General features: G+C 45.1%; 1 protein-coding gene across 1 annotated transcript in view; it reads right to left on the bottom strand.

Moving 5' to 3' along the window:
• The window catches only part of PLXNA4 (plexin A4), a 488,098-nt gene that overhangs the window by 69,874 nt on the left and 398,934 nt on the right, over positions 1-19,290 (bottom strand). Inside the window, exons 11-14 of the mRNA XM_069860812.1 lie at positions 15,394-15,490; positions 12,456-12,646; positions 4,770-4,921; positions 4,016-4,133 (exon numbers count right to left, since the gene is read on the bottom strand). Of these exons, the coding sequence (XP_069716913.1) occupies positions 4,016-4,133; positions 4,770-4,921; positions 12,456-12,646; positions 15,394-15,490 (558 nt within the window). The remainder of the gene's footprint in view (positions 1-4,015; positions 4,134-4,769; positions 4,922-12,455; positions 12,647-15,393; positions 15,491-19,290) is intronic.

The raw sequence follows: 19,290 nt of genomic DNA, 5'->3' as shown, positions 1-19,290 counted from the left end.
GGGCAATGGCAACAGGGGAAAGAGGCCAGGAAATACCCTGTGCCTTCCTATGGGCTTGCACACTTTCCTCTGCTCCCCAGCTGTTTACTTTCCTCCAGTGCCTCCTCTGTACAGGCTGTCCATAGAGAAGCTGCAATCAGAACTGTGTCTAAACTGACCTCATGGTACATGCCAAGACCTTGGTTCCCACTTCATTTCTCCTGCATGACTCAGATGCAACTTGTGCACCTGCGTTTCCTTTCTGTAGGTTCAGCATTAGCAGCAGGAGAGGAAGGATAATAGAATTATAGAATGTTTTGGATTAGAAGTGACTATAAAGAATCCCAGTTCCAACCCTCCTGGCCTTGGCAAGGATGCCTTTCACTGGATCAGGTTGCTTGAACCCTCATCCAACCTGGCACTGAATACCTCCAGAGATGGGGCATCCATGAATTCTCTGGGCAACCTGAGCTACAGGAAAATATCTCTTGCTGATATCTAACCTTAACCTCCCCTCTTTCAGCTTAAAACTGTTGCACCTTGTCCTGTCCCTGCAATGCCTCATAAAGAGCTCCTCCCCAGCTTTCCTGGACCCCCCTTTAAGTACTAGAAGGTTGCTATAAGGTCTCCCTGGAGCCTTCTCTTCTCTAGGCAGAACAAGCCCAACTCTTTCACCCTCTCCTCATATGGGAGGTGCTCCAGGCCTCACATCAACTTTATGGCCTTCTCCGGACTTGCTCCAACAGATCCATGTCCTTCTTGTGCTAAGGACTTTAGAACTGAATGCAGGATTGCAGGTGGGGTCTCATGAGAGTAGAGGGGCAGAATTGCCTCCCTCAGCCTGCTGGTTACACATCTTCTGTGGCAGCCCAGGATAGAGTTGGAAAGATCTGTTGCAAAGACTCTCCTGGGAAAAGGAGTTTAGGAGCAGACCCGGAAAAGATGCAGTCAGAGGGGTTCACATCACCTGCACAGAGTCATAATATTCACACTCAAATCCAGAATAAAGGTGAACTTGCTTTACCATCTGAATTGAAAAGTGAAGGGGAAATCTTGGGGGGGGGAAGGGTACAATGGGGGTTTAAAGAGCATAGCAATAATCATAGAAACAAAATGACTAAAATGTTTTTTTTTTAAAAAAAATCATTCTCATTTAATCATCATAAATTTTATTTCAGCTTGCAATGAAAAGCTTTGTTTCCCTTTTGGCTTATTGAACCCCCTAATGCAATTTGCATTTTTGATCACAGATGAGTTTAGAACAAACCATCGGCACCCTGAATTTACAAGTTAGGATTAGCAATGAAGAGAAGAACTGTTGTGGCATTTCTAAACTAAGCTACCACTTTTTTAAGCCTCTGAAATTAAATACTCTGTTGAGTTCAAAATATGATCACATCTAGTTCTTGCAGGAGAGGGGAAGGGGACAAATTTGACTGTATTTTCTTTAAACCCGTTGAAAATCAGTTTTCCAGAGCATTTACTATGCATCAGAAAGCAATATCTACCTCCCGTGCAACATTCTTTCCTAGTTTTCAAACATCTTTCTTCTCTTAAAGCTGCCACCCACTGCTGAAGGATGCCAAGGCATGTTGTGATGCCTGCAACAGCATCTCTACTGTCCTGGCAGAAGTATCAGAGGAAGCTAAGCTGTGCCAACAAACACAGCTCCCGCTATGAAAGCAACGGACATGAGAGAAGGCGTATGATGGGCAGGCTGGTGAGCATCTGTATTTTTTTCTGTCTAGCACAAAGGTATCAAGGTATTCCGCAGAGAAAACCCTGTTGACTTCACGCTTATGCACAGCTGGGATAGCTGGCAGCTGGAAAGCCAACAAGCGGAGGGAAGAGCTGTCACAGACGGACACGGATGATCAAAATCGGACAGTAACACCAAGAGTAGCAAAGGTCACATGCTGAAGTGTAATGCCTTGCAAGAGACCTTCTGTCTGCCTAGTGGGGGTATCTTTCAAGGTGTTTCCACGGCCACAGCACCTGAGTGACATTAGGAAATACAGAGAACAGAGAAATCTCTGTAGCTTGAGGGAGAAATCCAAGATAGTTGCTTTAATTACCACTTCTGTTTACCATAAAAAATTGCCAGGCATGTGAATTATCTCAGAAAAGACTCATTCCCTTGCAGGAGTTGAGAGCTTTTGATGGGAACAAAGAGAGCCTCGCATCTCAAATCTGCACAGATCTCCACAGATGAAGGCCAGGAAATTCTTACATGTCCCCAGCAAGGGGCCTTAGAGGAATGAGCAGGTCTCTTGGTCAAAGAGCTTTGGCAGAAAGGGGGAGAGTGGAGAAAAACAAGTCAAGTGTGCAACATGTGTTGGGCTCTCTGCAGCTCTCCTATGGCAAAACAAAAGTCTGAGGCTCAGCTTGCACCAGTAGTAGTGCAGAATTAAGCTGAGAGCCTCTCTGATAGCCTTTCCAGTGGATATCCCAGACAGATGGTGTAGCAAGCAAATTTCCCAGCCGCAGCAGCCTCTCTAAAAAGAGGAGCACGGCTGCTCTTTGAGCACCATCAGCACACAGTGTTGACTCCAGGCAGTCTGCTAAAGGTGGCTGCCCACCAAAGGCATCCCATTCCTTTTCTTCTTTGGACATCTCTAACATCTGAGGCTCAAGAAACTGCCTATTTTGGGAGAATAGCCTTCTGCAGGGAAATGAGTGGAAGTTGCATGTGTGATGTCATTGTTCACCATCTTCAGGGTCTTTTGATTTCATCTCCAAATTCCTCATAGCCAAGTTCTCCCATCAAAGCACCCACCCTTCCCACTGCCAGATGTGTGATGTTGTGCAGTGACAAGAGGAAATCATGTAAAATAAACCAAGGTGTGGTATTTATGGTATCCAATCCCATGGACTTAGAGAGGAACATCTTGGACTTAAGTCAGATGCTGTAAATGAGGCTTGAAAGAAACTGGGCTGAGCTGAAGGTAACGACACAAGAACTTCAGAGGTGTGCTTAACCACAGCTCTGAGACAGCAGATGTCTGCTGTCCTGAGCCCATCCCTTCAAGCATGAATACTGGGGGGAGATCCCACCCTTAACCATGTGTGCAGGCATCACTTGTGAAAGCTACCTAAAGTTCAAGCTTGCTGGTGTCTATCCTTTCACTATAGAGCATCAAAAACTGTTGCTCACTTGCACTGAACCCCAGTCATACTCTACAGCTCACCCACAACCTGGGTGATGAACTGGTCCCTCCTGATCTCGTGCTGCTGGTGTGCAGCATTGCTTTTCCTGGACACTCAGAAGCCCACTTAATGCAAACATCCTTTGAATGTCACATCTTGTAGAAATACCTGCCACTGCTATGGTGACTTACTGTGGCTTAGTAAGTGGGATTTTTTGTCTTTGCTAGCAGAAGGCAGGCACTGCCCAGACAACACCAGCCCTTCGTGTACCCAGGCTGGGTGATGGGCAGCTCTGCCACTGGTCCTAGGAACCACAGAGAAAGGAGCAGGCAGTGAGGAGAGAAGAGATGAAAACGCATCTGGAGGGGCCCAAGAGAGAGTCCACCATGAAAAATCACACTCTACTTGCAGAAGACCTTAGAATAGTGATGACTACAATGACAACCTCAATGTTTCTGCTGGAGAACAACAGTACCTTTGTCTGTGGGCCCTAGAGGGATGGTGGCAGGGTGAGCATCACATCAGGGAAAAGTAAGTTATTAGGAAACACTTTTCCTTTTCTTCTTTCTCTTTTTTTTTCCTTTCTTATATAGCATTTTTAGCTATTAATGAGGATTTTCTGTACTAATTTGGACCATGGCTGTATGTAACTGTAACTGGACTAATAATCTGGACTATTATTAGATTGTTAAAACATTAATTAGGGAAGCTATTTTTGCTCATAACAAGATTTTGAAAGGAAATGAAAGGAACAACTATGTGCACTCAGAATGGCACTGAAGAGCTCAAAGACTGAATCTGGTCAAGGACAATGGATAGATACAGCAAAGTGGATCAGTGCCCAAGGAACTTCAACACCAAGGAGAACTTCTCGCTCGCAGGACCTTACCATAAAGTAGTAGAGCTGTGAAGACCTGGCCATGAATTCTGGTTTGCACTCAGCCACGCAGATCTCCACGAATCCAGCATGCTGACTGGGCTTGGCCTCCCCCATCTCACAGACTATCCTGTGGAGAAAGAATCAACCAGAAGAAAGTTTTGAGGGATTTTTTGGTGGCCTGTGTAAGTAGGATTCGGAGCAAACAGCCCACATTGTTGGGGAATGGACTGTAGACATAACCCATCTTCTCCTTTACAATCCAGGACACAAAATATGGGCTAAGTTATTATATAAAGAGTGGTGGCTTTTGGCGCTTGGTGATACAAACACTTAGCTGATATAAATCAACCTAACTTCACTTAAATGTGCATGCAAATGCTGAGGTCTGACCCCAGGGGTCCCTCTGTCCTCCAGCCTTGCACGGTGGACAGCTTTGCAGCTTTGAGGCTTAATGATCACTCCTGTATGGAGTAAGCTGCTTCTTGGGACTACTGCCCTTCAAACTGGAACTGAACATCCTTGTTGTGGCTGTTAGGTGAAAGATAAAGGACAACTTTAGGGCATATGCCACGAACGTTACCTAAATAGGCAATCCAAATACAGCAATAAAGGGATTATTAGCTTCTAAGTTGTAAGGGGAGAACGGCATCTTCCATTCCTCACTTCCAAGGCTGGTAGAATGGACTCCTTAGAAGACCCCACAGGTAGCAATGACTGTTATTAAATGCACTGTGACTCACTGTATGCCATGCACTCAACTTACTGCTCTGCTGGGATGTACCCTTCCACCAGCGGTTTGCACTCCACTCCAGCCACTTTGACGTGAGATGCAATATCTCTGAACTCCAGCCCCAGATTCTCCCCGCGGATGGTCACTTTGGTCCCTCCTTCACGGGGGCCTGTCACAGGATTGATCTGGAGAAACAAGCCAAGGAGAAGAATGATCAAACCACCTATATGAAGACATCAGCATCCTCTCAGGTGAAAGAAAAGGTAATATCATGTCTCTTCGTGACCACTAGAGACACTCTAAATTATGAATACTGAACAACTAAGGGGATTATCCTACTCCAGACACACCGCTTGGTCCAGCTCCCTTGCAATTAAATATCACATTTGCCCCAACATCAGAGTATACAAAATTCTGCTCCACGTCTCATTTATTCTCTTTTGACTACGTGCAAAACCTCCAGAGATGAGTAGGAGATGTTTTCTAGGTGGGAACAGGGGTTTCTGGTGGTACGCCTGAGCTCTGCACATCATATACATGAGCCATGGAGGGACTAGAGTGAGGCACGGTGGAAATAAATAGCAGAACAAGAAAAGGATATAAACGGCTTCAGCTAGTCACTTTAAATCTTACATTCCCACCCCAAAGCACATGAAATTTTTTTATCTATTCTGGAAGTAAGTATTGGTCACGCATCACAAATTCATCTGAAAATGTCCACCTGAAAAAAACAGCCAAGACACAACAGAAACAGCATGTTGGATTAGGTGCAGAGTAGGTGGATGATGACTGAGACAGCAGCAGCAGTTTCTGTATGCCAACACGTATTTCTGAAAGAATCCCAGCTGCCCTCATGGTAGATCTGGGGCCAGGGGAAGGGCAGGAATAGGAGTGTGGATGGCTTATTTGTGAAGTGAGAGGCACATGCACCCCAACGTAAGATGAAAGGCTATCCCAACCATTCTGGTGGCTGGTGGCATGGTGATAGCATCCCAGTCTGGACCTTTACCAGAACCTAGTAGGGACAGGACCATAGAGTCATAGAATGGTTTAGGTCAGAAGGGACCTTAAAGGTTATCCAGTTCCAACCCCACAGCCATGAGCAGATGCGCCTTCCACTGGATCAGGCTGCTCAAAGCCTCATCCAGCTTGGCCTTGAACACCTCCAAGGTTGGGGCATCCATGACTTCTCTGGGCAAACTGGGCCAGTGACTCACCACCCTCACAGGAAAATATTTCTTCCAGATACCTCATCTAAATATCCTCTTTTTCATCTTAAAATTATTCCCTCTCATCCTGTCCCTTCACTCCCTGATAAAGAATCCCTCCTTAGCTTTCCTGTAGTCCCCTTTAAGTACTGAAAGGCTGTTATATGGTTTCCCCAGCATCTTCTCTTCTCTAGGCTGAACAAGCCCAACTCTCTCAGCCTGTCCTTGTATAACAGAGGTGCTCCAGCTCTTGGATCATCCTTATGGCCCTCCTCTGGATTACTGCATCTTGCTCAGCAGAGACTGTGTTGGGCAGCAGAGTCAAAGCACCACCTGGACTCCAGAGCTCACCTCTTCCCCTCACTCCACCCTGCACCCAGAATTGTCCATTTCTGCAATATCTCTGGCCCATGCAAAGGGAACGTGTATGTGGAAAAGCGTTTTGCATCGCATCCATCATCCCTGTTCAGAGCCAGGTGGAAATTAGCATTGGAGTTGTCTCCTCAACATTGAAACAACATGGAAATTGTGGGGCTAGCCCTTAATTACCTCAGTTCTGCCCTTCCAATTATTCAGCGTGCCCAAATGCTTTGCAATACAACTGGCTAGTTCAAAGGGGCTTCAAACACGGCTTTCAAAGGGCATTCCCTGCTGCCCATTCATGATGCCATGGCTGCCATCTGCCAGCATTGGCAAGACTCCTTCAGCACTGAGGAAGGGGGAATTCCCTGTTTGAGGTCCATACCCACTGGCTGATGGCTCTGCCAAGTGGGAATCTAGGGCTGGCAGCTAGATCCTTGCACGGCAGTCAGACTGGCAGGGAAAGTTGAGGCACTTGACTGCTTCCCTGTGCTGAGTCTCACACCATGGTCAGCCTAATTTCCACCCAGAGGCCAATTTTTAGAAGATCCACCTTTAGTCAGAAGAAAGAGACTCTGGCACCTTTAGGGGACATTTGATTTTAGGTTATTTAATTTTACGTCCTGGAACCATCTCCTGAATGAGTGTGTCTTTGCTCCGACTATACAGGGAATCAACAGAGGTTAATAAGATAATAGCACAGATGATGGCTTTAAATTGGAGCGGGGAAGATTTAGATTAGACATCAGGAAGAAATTATTCATGGTGAGGGTGGCGAGACCCTGGAACAGGTTGCCCAAGGAAGTCGTGGCTGCCCCATCCCTGGAAGTGTTCAAGGCTGGGTTGGATGAGCCTTGAGCAGCCTGGTCCAGTGGGAGGTGTCCCTGCTCATGACAGGGGGGTTGGAACTAGATGGGCTTTAAAGTCTTTTCCAACCCAAATCAATCTATGACATCATGATTCTATGATTCTATGATCTCCTGTCCCCTTATGAGGCATTTTGCCAAGCTCTTGAACCTGTAAGGTTGTTTGTAACCTCTACAACACAAGATCCATGCAGCAGCCTGGTCTTGGATCAAAAAAAACCCAAATACCACTTGAACTAAGAAAATCAGAATCATATTCCTACTCCAAAAGTCAACAAGATACTTAAATCCTAAAAATAAAATAGCACAACATTCATAAATCTGACAGGTGAAATATTTATTTGGATTGGCTGGAAATTTGACCTTTGGATGGTTTGTGGTATTGCGATTGATAGGTAAGTAGAAAATGGATAAAAAAAGAAAGAAAGAGAGAGGCATTTGGAGTTATTTTCCAGGAATGAGGGATATATCTTGAAAATGAAAATGATAATGCAATTTCTATTCCAGGAGAAACTAACACTGATTGTCTCAGCTGGGGACTCAACATTGAAAACTTGAACTATTTTCCAAAAATGGCAATTCCAAAGTATTTTTTATTCTGAATTATTAATAAATATCTATTCAAGCGAAGTTTTCTATTTGAAATACTTATTTTGCTAACGTCAGTTAATCCTCTCCTGATAAAACACTACATGAACGATGCTGGAAGGCTAGAATATATCACCATACCAAATGCAATCTAATATGTTAGGCGGCAATCCCCATTTTCAGTACACGATGAGGGATGACATGATTGAGAATAGCCCTCGAGAGAAGGACTTGAGGGTGCTGGTTGATGAGAAGCTCGACATGAGCCGACAATGTGGACTCGCAGCCCAGAAGGCCAATCGTGTCCTGGGCTGCATCAAAAGAAGCGTGGCCAGCAGGGTGAGGGAGGGGATTCTGCCCCTCTATTCCTCACTTGTGAGACCTCATCTGGAGTACTTGGCCCCGTTCTAGAATCCTCAACACAAGAAGGATATGGAGCTGTTGGAACAGGTCCAGAGGAGGCTACAAAGATGATAGGGGGCTGGAGCACCTTCCCTCAGAGGACAGACTGAGAGAGTTGGGCTTGTTCAGCCTGGAGAAGAGAAGGCTCCGAGGAGATCTCATAGCAACCTTCCATTAGCTGAAAAGAGCCTACAAAAAAGCTGGATAGAGACCATTCATAAAGGCTTGTGGTGATAGGATGAGGGGGAATTATATAAACTGAAGAAGGGCAGATTTAGAGAAGACATTAGGAAGAATTTCTTCACCATGAGTGGTGAGACACTGGAACAGGTTGCCAAGAGAAGCTGTGGATGCCCCATCCCTGGAGATGTTTAAGGCCAGGTTGGATGGGGCCTTGGGTAACCTGATCTAGTGGGATGTCCCTGCCAATGACAAGTGGGTTGGAACTAAATGATATTTAAAGTCCCTTCCAACCCGAACTATTCTATGATTCTATATACTCATAATGGGCAAAAGAAAGATAAACTATAATTTCCATATTTTATTATATTTCCTTATGTATTAATAATACTTTGTAAGAGAACTGAGTTTCCCATGGAATACTCAGGTTCACTTTTGTAGTATTAAACTTGCTGTGAAATGATTTTCATCTTTTCTTGTAAGGTGAGTGTCTAGTAAGTTAGATCTGTGGTTAATTGGGGTTCACTGATGCTTGAAAGAGCTTGCTATCATGGGCAATACATCTCATAGCAAGATTTTTTTTCTCGTGTGACTAATGTCACTACCCTGGAGAAAGGAAGGCTTAGTAGTGAAAAGGAACAACATAGAATCACAGAATCATGGAATGCCCTGATTTGGAAAGGACTACAAGGATTATAAAGTACAACTCCTGTCACTGCATAGGATAACCCAAACATTCACACCATTTATCTGAGGGAGTTATCCAAATGCTTCCTGAATATTTTTGGGTTTGGCATTATCACTGCCTCCCTGGGGAGCCTGTTCCAGTGCTCCACCGCACTCTGAGTGGAGAATCTTTTCCTAATATCCAACCTAAACCTCCCCTTGCACATCTTCCTGCCGTTCCCTAGGGACCTATCATTTGTCACCAGAGAGGAGAGATCAGCTCTTTCTCCTTACCTTGTGAGGAAGCAGCAAACTGCTATGAGTCTCCTCTTCTCCAGGATGAACAGAGCAAATGATTTTAGATGCTCCTCACAGGACTTCCTCTCTAAACCCTTCACCAGCTTTGTGACCCCCCTCCTCTGGACATTCTCCAGTAGCTTGATATCCTTTTATACTGTGGTGCCCAAAACTGCACCCAGTGCTCAATGTGGGGCAACACCACTGCAGAGTAGAGCAGGACAATCCCCTCTGTCTACCAGCTGGCAATGCTGTGCTTGATGCACCCCAGGACACCGTTGCCCTCTAGGCTGCCAGAGCACACTGCTGGCTCAAGTTCAACTTGCTGTTGACCAGAACTTGCTAGAAAAGTCATTTTCTTTAGGATGAGCGGTGACTTTGAGATGAAAGTTTCACTGCAGAAATCACAAAAGCTTCTTGGAAACATTCTCATCCTCCTTCCATGTCTTTCTAAAGTGTAAGATTTATAAAAATTCTTGCTATGTCTGAAAAAAACATTAACAGGAAACTTCCCAGAATGAAGCCAGCACAGCACCTCTGCATCTCAACTCACCCCACTTCGTCTCCCCCGATATGTAGAAGAACAAGGTGTTACTACTCTGTTTTCACAGTGAGAAAGAAGGGGGGTGTTTCTATCACAGATATAAAAAAGTGAAACAAGACCTGTCAGTTTTGGAGGCGAAAATGCTTGCATGGAAACAAAAACTGCCGGGAAGCCTCAGCTTTCTCTTGAAGACCCAAAGCTATGATACAGCATCACAATTTACTCCCTCTATTCACATCAGCATAATGCAGTGGCTTGTTGCTCTTAAAGAACGTTTTGTGGCTCGGTGAGCCTCTAAGTCCTTTAATTCCAGAGTGGTAATATAAATGCAAGAGCTAATAAATAATTACAGGTTATGGGAAGCTTTGTGTTGGGTGTGTGCCTGTATCTGTGTAAGTGTAAGTACGTGTGTTGCTTCTCCTCATTCACCAGTGCAGATAGTGTCCTCGATCCTCATCTGAATATTCATGCTCTTACCAGACCTACCATTAGCTGCAACATACATCCAGTCACTTGAGATTACTTCCATGCTAATGGCTCAGAAAAAGACTTTCCAAGAGCTACTTACGATTGCACCAGGCAGTTGGAATATTTCATGAGCAAATATTGCAATGATCTGTTTGAGCTTTGGGAGTTGTTGGAGGAAATGCCTGCAGAATCAGAAATGCATCCCTTGCGGAGCTGTATGGTAGACAGTGAGTGCTTTGCACTTCATGAAGAGACTGCATATGCAGGCTTGGGGTCAAATTGTGACAGATAAATGTGGATGGACTTTCAGAACACCATACTACTGCATGGTCAGGTCCTTGTGTTTTGGACTTCTGCTTTAGCTGATCATCCATCACCCTCCCAATACCAAATTCCATGAATCTGTGCAAAATGTCTGAGTCTTTCCCAAAAATGAGAATCTGAAAAGTTTCAAACAAGGTTTCATCCAGTCTCCTCATAATTTTCAAGATCTCAAAGATGAACTTGCAAAAGTTGCTCATCCTGGCTGTCTCTGCATTTGCTTTCACAGCTTCAGGTGGTTCAAGTGGGGCCAAAAATACCCACCTCAGATAAATCCAAGTGCAGCAGAGACCTCCACCCTTGAAAACTCAGGATGAGGGTGGCACACTAGCAGTCCAACTCGGTCAGTACTTTGGGTACTGATGGGTGGCAGGGAGACGAATTGAAACACAGAAAGAGGGGCTCCTTTCAATGGCATCTGGGAAAACTAGATTTTATCCAGCCTTCATTTTCACAAGATTTCCACCCAAGGGCATTCCACAGCGCACACATTTTTTGATTCTTAACTGCATACACCTGGAAAAGCTTTTATTCCTTTGTATGAAATAATCCACCTAATATTTCATAGTAAATCAGAACCATGGAAGCCATACTTTCCTCCTTTGCATTTCCCTTTCTCTTCCTTATCCCTCTTTCCTCTTTCCTCCTTTCTTTCCTCATTTGCAGAATACAACTCTAGCCACCCTGAAAGGATACTCATGTTAACAAGGCACAGTGACCAAGAAATGCTTAAGGCAGGATGCAGTTGGTAAGGAGGTAGCTCTCATCATTAAGGCTTAGATCTGTCCTGCTGCTTGTCCTGTGACCCTGAAAATAGTGCCTGTCATTATGGCAAATGTGTCCTAAGACAGCAAAAAAACTCACGTTAGACTGGAGACTTGATTTCCCTCCATTACCCTCTTTCCCCTAATCTTCTCCCTTTCTCTATGGTTTTCCCGTGCTGCGTCCCCTTTGTACCTTTGCCCCAGCTTTTCTTTCATCCCAGTCAACACATTCCATAGAAAGCCTTCTAAAGAACACCATTATTTTGCAGATCTTTTGCCTCAGTCTTGCCTTCATTGTCTCTTTATGACTTAATAGGACAGTTCCAAGCTTGATTAGTGCTTGATCCTGCTTTTCCTTGAGCCCTCAAACAGGGAAAGCTGACAACCATACAGTTTTGTTTGCTCTATAGGGACTTCTTTCACCATGCAAAGTCAGACAGGCAAGCAGAAGAGTGTTACTTTGCTAGGATCAGTGGAGTCTTGTTTTATTCTGGACATTGACTTTGTCCATGTCGTGCTGCTGGGAAGTATGAAGTACAACCTGCCCCCTTCCTTGACCTTCCGTCAGCAAAGCTCAAATCACTCTGGGATCACTCAACACGTTCTTCTCAGCCAGGCTGGCAAGAGGGACTGTTTCAAGAGACAGTTGGTCTCATTGATTACCCTCACACCATCCATTTGACGTGCCCCAGAGCATCTTGTCTCAGCTTCAGCTGCTCCTAAAGTCTTTATGACACATCTACCAGCTCTGTGTGGGCAGGTCAGATGTTCCAATGTCCCTTGGAATGCACTAGCAGACTGTGTTTGTGTAACTGATTCATGTTCACATTATTGACTACGGTGGGAACTGACACTCTGCTTACCCAATATGTTGTAGACAGCTGAAGTTGTGTGCCTACCTTTGAAAGTCACCATGGCCTCCCATCTCCAAGGTTGCTTGGGAGCAGAGCTCAGCCACGACCTTCCCCTCACCAACCAAAAGACAAATCAGGAAAAGAAACCAAGGACACTGTATAGCAGGGAATACCCCATCTTCTTGCAGATCCATCACTTACATCTGTGATCTTGGGGTTGGTGCATTTGCCCTTGGTGCTGGACAACTCCAGCCACTGGCTGTCCTGGGCTGGGCAGTGCTGCTTCAGTGTGCACTGGCTCTGTCCCTCGCACCAGCCACACTCAAAGTCCGGGTCGGCTTTCAGGCACAGTCCACAACTGTCCCGCATGGCTCCACACTTGTACAGGTGAACTGGAGTGAGAGAAAAACAAATAGGACCTGAGAGATGCAGACAACACAGGAGACGGATGAGATATCAGAGAGTAGAATGAGGACTGAGAGAGGGGTAACTGTTCCGAGTTGCTCATCCCACAGTCAGGGTGAGACCTTTCTGGGTGTAAATATTGGGGGAAAAATGTTTACATCCATTCTATGATACTACGATTCTATGAAGACAAGGGATTTTACCTCCGTACTTCTGTTTTGCTGTGTCAGTAGGTCACTAAAGTCTGTGGTCATTACTCTACACAGTTCCAAAGCTCAAAGGCTTTGGATATGTGTGCTGAAAAGGTCTGTCTATCTCTTCATACCTCCATCACACAAAGCATCAAATATGGACAAATGCAAGGCAATACTCCACAAATTTTTGTTTCTCCAGGTTGAGTGCAAGAAAAGTTTGCAAAACAGCTGTCAATCACAGTGTGCTACAGGCCTCCTGGGATACAGCTCTTTCCTTAATTTTCTGTTAGATTATTCAAATTTGCCAAGTTGCTTTGCTTGCAGTGCTATCAGTGAGTGTCTTTGTCTAACCTTTCAGTCTACCAGCCCAGCCCATGTGATACTGGCTATGAAAGTAGTGTCATCTTAGTTGCTTGAAGGTACCGTACCCCAGATCAACTGCACTTAGAAAGGCACTGGGTCTAATCCTGCTCTTGCTTTTGCCTCTCAGTTTTACAGAGAAGAAGTTCTGCTTGTTTGCAGCACTCTCCAAAGCCCTGCTAGGGTTTTGTGTTTGCTTATAGCCTTGACATTTTATGCCAATAAAGAGAGGTCTGTTGTGTCCCAACAGCTGGGGTTGTTTAGCCTGGAGAAGAGGAGGCTGAGGGGAGACCTCATTGCTCTCTACAACTACCTGAAAGGAGGTTGTAGAGAGGAGGGTGCTGGCCTCTTCTCCCAAGTGACAGGGGACAGGACAAGAGGGAATGGCCTCAAGCTCCACCAGGGGAGGTTTAGGCTGGACATTAGGAAAAAATTTTCACAGAAAGGGTCATTGGGCAGTGGCAGAGGCTGCCCAGGGAGGTGGTTGATTCACCTTCCCTGGAGGGGTTTAAGGCACGGGTGGACGAGGTGCTAAGGGGCATGGTTTAGTGTTTGATAGGAAGGGTTGGACTCAATGATCCGGTGGGTCTCTTCCAACCTGTTTTTTCTGTGATTCTGTGATTCTGTGTGATTCTTGAGTGCACGTGGTAGGTCTCCATGTGGTATACCCATGTGCACATGCCTAAGCTCTCCTCCTAACCCCAAATGAGATGTTATCATCCAAAGTACTCATTTGGGATAGCCAGCAGCCAATTACACTTCTCAGATTTTTCCTTATAACATTTCTGGGTTTGAATAATCCAAGAACTTGCAAGAGACTGGGCTGAAGACTAAGCACCAGAGATGATCCCCCAGTCTGGTTTACGTGACCAGCACAGACATGCCTGAAGATGCAATCATCATGATTAAGAGATTGATTTTACTCCTGTATCATCTAGGACAAATCAGTACTGCCCAAAAATGGCTCACACACTTGAGTGGACCATGGTGCATCAAGAACACTCAGGCTATAATGGTAGCACAAAACTATGCAGGACCAGGGCAAGTGCCTAAAACCAGATCTTCAACCCGCACTCTTAAAAGCTAGCATTGTCCATGGCATTTATCTTCCAAGAACCACAGTTTTGGGGAGGACAGTGTAGGACCTTTTGCATTCAGACTGGGTTTTAAAACCTACTGGCTATTCAAGCCAGTGGAGAACGACATCACAGAGGTGGGTACAGAAAAAGAAGGACAAGAAGAGCTCGTGCCTTGGAGAGAAGAGTTTCCTTCTATATTGCTTTCCAGCTTCAATGTAGTGTTGGTGGAAATCTCACCCAGCACCCCTCAGCATGAGGATTGGTGTGAGAATAGCATGCGAGTAGCTGACAGGGAGACATTGAGTGGGAGAAGATGTGGAAAGTGTCCAAGATAAGAGAAGGTAAAGCGAGGGAGGGAGAAACTTCTGACAGGTGCTGATGTGAGAAGGAGAGAGTCTGCAGGTTTGAGCTGTAAATGCCTAGCAGCCAAGGGGTTCGCTGGGGAAAAGGCCTCAGAGTGGCTGAGAGTGATGGACAAGAAGGAAGAAGATGTGAATGGACCGCCTATCTCCAGCAAAAATTCCTGCCTCAGGGTCATTGCTGGATGGATAATATCCAACTGTGAGGGGCACATCGTTTCTGTGCCACTGGTGGTAGTTAAACAGAGCCAGGCTCAGGGCAGGAGGTGATTTTCAGTCTTCTCCCATTATAATTTTATTTTGTTCAACCTGCAGCCTTTCTCCTCCCCCTCTCCCTTCTCCTGTTCATTACTACATTGCCTCTGAGCTGAAAGCCCCAGATCTCCTGGCACGTTAACTTGAAAAGCCTCACTGCAAGAGAAATAAAGAGGGGAAGCAAGCTGGAGAAGGAGGGGCATGAAAACAAGACACAAAAATGTGGGGAGAAGCAGGAAGCAAAGATGATGAAGGAAGAAGGAAAGAAACAAAAGCGGGAGGGAAAGTCATATTTCTCAGGTGCAAAGAGAGAAGTTGGGTGGGGGAAACACAAAGCACACAAAGACATTGGTAATTTGCAAAGTGCAGAGAACAAGTATGCACCAGACAGCACGGGGAGATGGTGGCAGCTTTGTTAAGTGCAGAGAGCAATGTGGCCCGTTGCTAAGGTTACCGCTTCCAAGGACAAGTTGAAATAACTCTTTACCTTTGTTCTGCGCTGGGTTGTCAATGTTGAAATTCCCGTTCCACACAACCGTCAGCTGCACCGGCAGGCTGTTAATCTCCATCCCTTCGTACGAATACTAGAAATGGGAGAGGAAAGACAGAAAAACCTCAGACCCAGCCTTAGAAGGTGCCTAGAGGTGGGAAGGCGATGAGAGAATCATAAAGTGTCCTGAGTTGCAATGGACCCACAAGAATCATCGAGTCCCACTCCTGTCTCTACATAGGACAGCCCCAAAATTCATACCATGAGGGCATTATCCAAATTGTTCTTGAATATCATCAGGCTTGGCACCATGACTACTTCCCTGGGGAGCAGTTCCAGTGCTCCTCTACCCTCTGAGTGAAAAGAGGTGGTGCCAGGAGTTGTCAACAAGAGAAACAGAGCTGTCAGCTACCTCCCTAACACCCATACATGCCAGATAGTCACAGGATGCTCTCAAAGTTGTGGTTCTCACTAGAGGAAGCTGTGCCCTCTCAATAGTCTACTTGACTGTTAGGTGAATATTGCATGTTTTCAGTGTGGTTGCATGTGATGTGGCTTAGCTTGGAAATCTGCTTTGGTGTTGAATGCAGCTCTAAAAGAGTATTTTACCAACTCTTGGGTGCACCTCTAAGGAGCACATTATGCACTGTGTATCTACCATCCCAATATACCTCGGCTGTGTAGTCCATAGATGCTGAGTGTATATGTAAAGTTATCTACATTGGTGATATTCTTGAAGAACTTTTAGAAGCTGAGTGAGGTCTCAGAAAGAACAGAACAGGCATATCATGGAAATACCTTAAAAAGGGGGGGAAAGCAGGTTCTGTGTAATTATAGACCTGTCAGCCTAACTTCGCTTCCCAGAAAGAAAGTACACGGAATTATTAAACAATCAATTTATAAGCACCTGCAAGATGATAAGGTGATAAAAATCAGCCAGCATAGATTTGTCAAGAACAAATTGTGTCAACCCGATTTAATTTCCTTTTTTTGACAGGCCTAATGGCTTGTGGATAGAGGGGAGGTAGCAAATGTGATTGAGCTTGATTTCAGTAGAGTAGTTGCTACTGTCCTATGGGAGATTCCTGTAAACAAACTAGGGGAAGATGATCTAAACAAACCACCATAAGCATATGCAAAAATTGCCAAAAGGAAAAAAAAAAAAAAGTCAAATAAGGCAGTGTCTGGCTGGGAGGGTGTTTTGGAGCATGAGGAGTGGCTGCAGGAACTGGGATTGTTTACTCTGGAGGTGTCTGAAGCTTTCTACAACCACATGAAATGAGATTGTAGCAAGGTGGGTGCTGATCTCTTCAATCAACTAACAAGTGGCAGGCCAAGAGTAAATGGCCTCAAGTTGCATCAGGGAAGATTTGGATTGGATATTAGGAACTATTACTTCACTGAAAGGGTTGTCAGGCATTGGAAGAGGATGCCTATGGAAGTGGTGGAGTCACCATCCCTGCAGATATTCAAAAAATGTATAGATAAGGCATTTCAGGACGTAGTTTAGTAGGCATGTTGGTATTGCATTGATGGTTGGACTTGATGATCTTAGAGGTCTTTTCCAACCTTAATGATTCTATGATTGTATGATTCAAGTGGAACATTTTCCTGGGTCTGACGTTGCATAGTATTTTCACTATTGACTTGGATGATAGACTACAGATTTCATGAATGACACTGTTCTGGTGCAAGGAAATACAAAAGCAAAAATTGTAGAACTGGGCCAAAATCAACAAAGTGAAATTCAATACAGGCAAGTACTGAGTATTCTTCAGTAGGAGATATCAATGCAAACAAATATGAAATTGGAGTGACTGGCCAGTGCTGTAGGAAAGGATCTGGGGACTACTGAAGATCATAAACAGATTGTGAATCAACAGTGCCATATTGCTGCCAAAAACCAAGCAAATCTCATTTTGGGACGTGCTAGATAGAGTTTGTTACATATGTCAGCCCCAGGAGGCAATTCCGTTTCCCTACTTAGAACCAGAAAAGCTTCAGCTGGAGTAGAGAGTATCCAGTTTCCAGCAAATACGTATTCAGAAAGCCATGGATAACTTCTGAGAGGGTTGGACAGACTTAAGCAAACACTTGTCAGGCACACTAGAGGTACACAGATCTGCCCTTAAGGAAGGAAATGGAAGCTGATCTCTGGAGGCCCGCTCCACTCGGAGATCTCCCTGACACATAGTGCTTAGTGTATTTTTTCAGCTAGATTTTGGGTTATTACAAGCCGGTTCACATGGAGTTCACCCAGTTGCCCATCTGATCCCGCTGCCCACCTCTGTCAACAGCTTCCATGTGACACTTCACCAAAAGCAAAATGCCTCATAAGGGGACAGGAGATCATAGAATCATAGAACTGTAGAATCATAGAATGGTTTATGTCAGAAGGGACCTTACAGACCATCCAGTTTCAACCCCCCTGCCACGGGCTGGGACACCTCCCACTGGATCAGGTTGCTCAAAGCCTCATCCAACCTGGCCTTGAACACCTCCAGGGATGGGGCAGCCACGACTTCGCTGGGCAACCTGGACCAGTTTCTCACCACCCTCACCGTGAAGAGTTTCCTCCTAATGTCCAGTCTAAATCTTCCCCCTTCCAATTTAAAGCCATTCCCCCTCGCCATATTACTACATGCCTTTGTAAAACGTCCCTCCCCAGCTTTCCTGTAGTCCCTTCAGATACTGGAAGGCTGCTACAAGGTCTTCCTGGAGCCTTGTCTTCTTGAGGCTGAACAACCCCAACTCTCTCAGCCTGTTCTCGTGGCAGAGGTGTTCCATTCTTCTGATCATCCTTGTAGCTCTCCCATTCCAACAGTTCCATATCATTCTTATCCTTATTCTCTATCTTTATGGTTGCTTAACGGATGGAATGGGAATAAGGCAAGAAGGAACGACACATTTCATGGCTGCTACTATTACTGAACACAGTACGCATAAGAATTTACCATCAGGAATCTCCCATTGCACTGGGATCTATAGCCGAAGAAACTCTGACTTTTAAATAAAAACAGGTTTTCCCAATTACAAGGTTAAATATAGCTCAGTAAGCTGTTTGATTTGGCTGGATATGTCTTAGAGGCCACTGAAGACTTCCCCATCACTTAAAATCTCAGTGTCGTTTTCCAGAGATGCCAAAACTCTGACTCTTTAAAGGTAGGTTTTTCTGTATTCTTTAATTGCCAAATAATTGCAGAATAAATCATATATGGTGATTTCTGTCCATTACAGCAGAGTGAGTGCTAGTTGCACTGTAATTTCTCTTTGGACAAACTAAACACAATTAGCCTCTAATCTGCAAGACCCTATGATTAGAATCCAGTTGTAAGGTATTTATGGCTATAAGCATTGTGGTTACCATGGAAGTAAAGAGCAGCCGCAGGTTAGCAGAGTCCTTTTCAATAGGGCTGTACCCACCAGTCTCGTTCACTATTAGCATTTTTATGACACTTCTCGGTGTCACTGCCAGCAAGATGCAAGATGATGCAGAGCCGCTTGGACTCACAGCACTGCCTTTTCACAGCTTTTTGGAGCTAGAAGCGAGGATGGGGAGATGTGAGTGAGAAGGGAAGCACATAAAAAGTAGAGAATAATTAATCTTCTGCCACTCAAGAGCTTCGCAAATGCTTGTTTTGCACACCACTTTGCAAATGCTGATTGGGAATGGAAAAGAACATTTATACACAACTACTTGTCACCTTTAAGTCAGAAGTTGAGTCTGTAGGTGCCTGAGAAATTACTACTTTCTTCCTCAGCAGAGCCTCATTTGTGTGTGTTGGGATTTAGCTGTTAGCAGAGCCTAGACAGAGCCACCAAGGGACAGGCAGCTGGAGTCCCCCAGAGCCTTTCATCCCACTGAGGATCCGAGTGCCAGCAGCAAGAGCCCAG

The sequence above is a fragment of the Phaenicophaeus curvirostris genome, chromosome 1, assembly GCF_032191515.1.
Source record: "Phaenicophaeus curvirostris isolate KB17595 chromosome 1, BPBGC_Pcur_1.0, whole genome shotgun sequence".
In the NCBI taxonomy this organism is placed as follows: Eukaryota; Metazoa; Chordata; class Aves; order Cuculiformes; family Cuculidae; genus Phaenicophaeus; species Phaenicophaeus curvirostris.
This window is presented reverse-complemented; position numbering and strand designations above follow the sequence as displayed.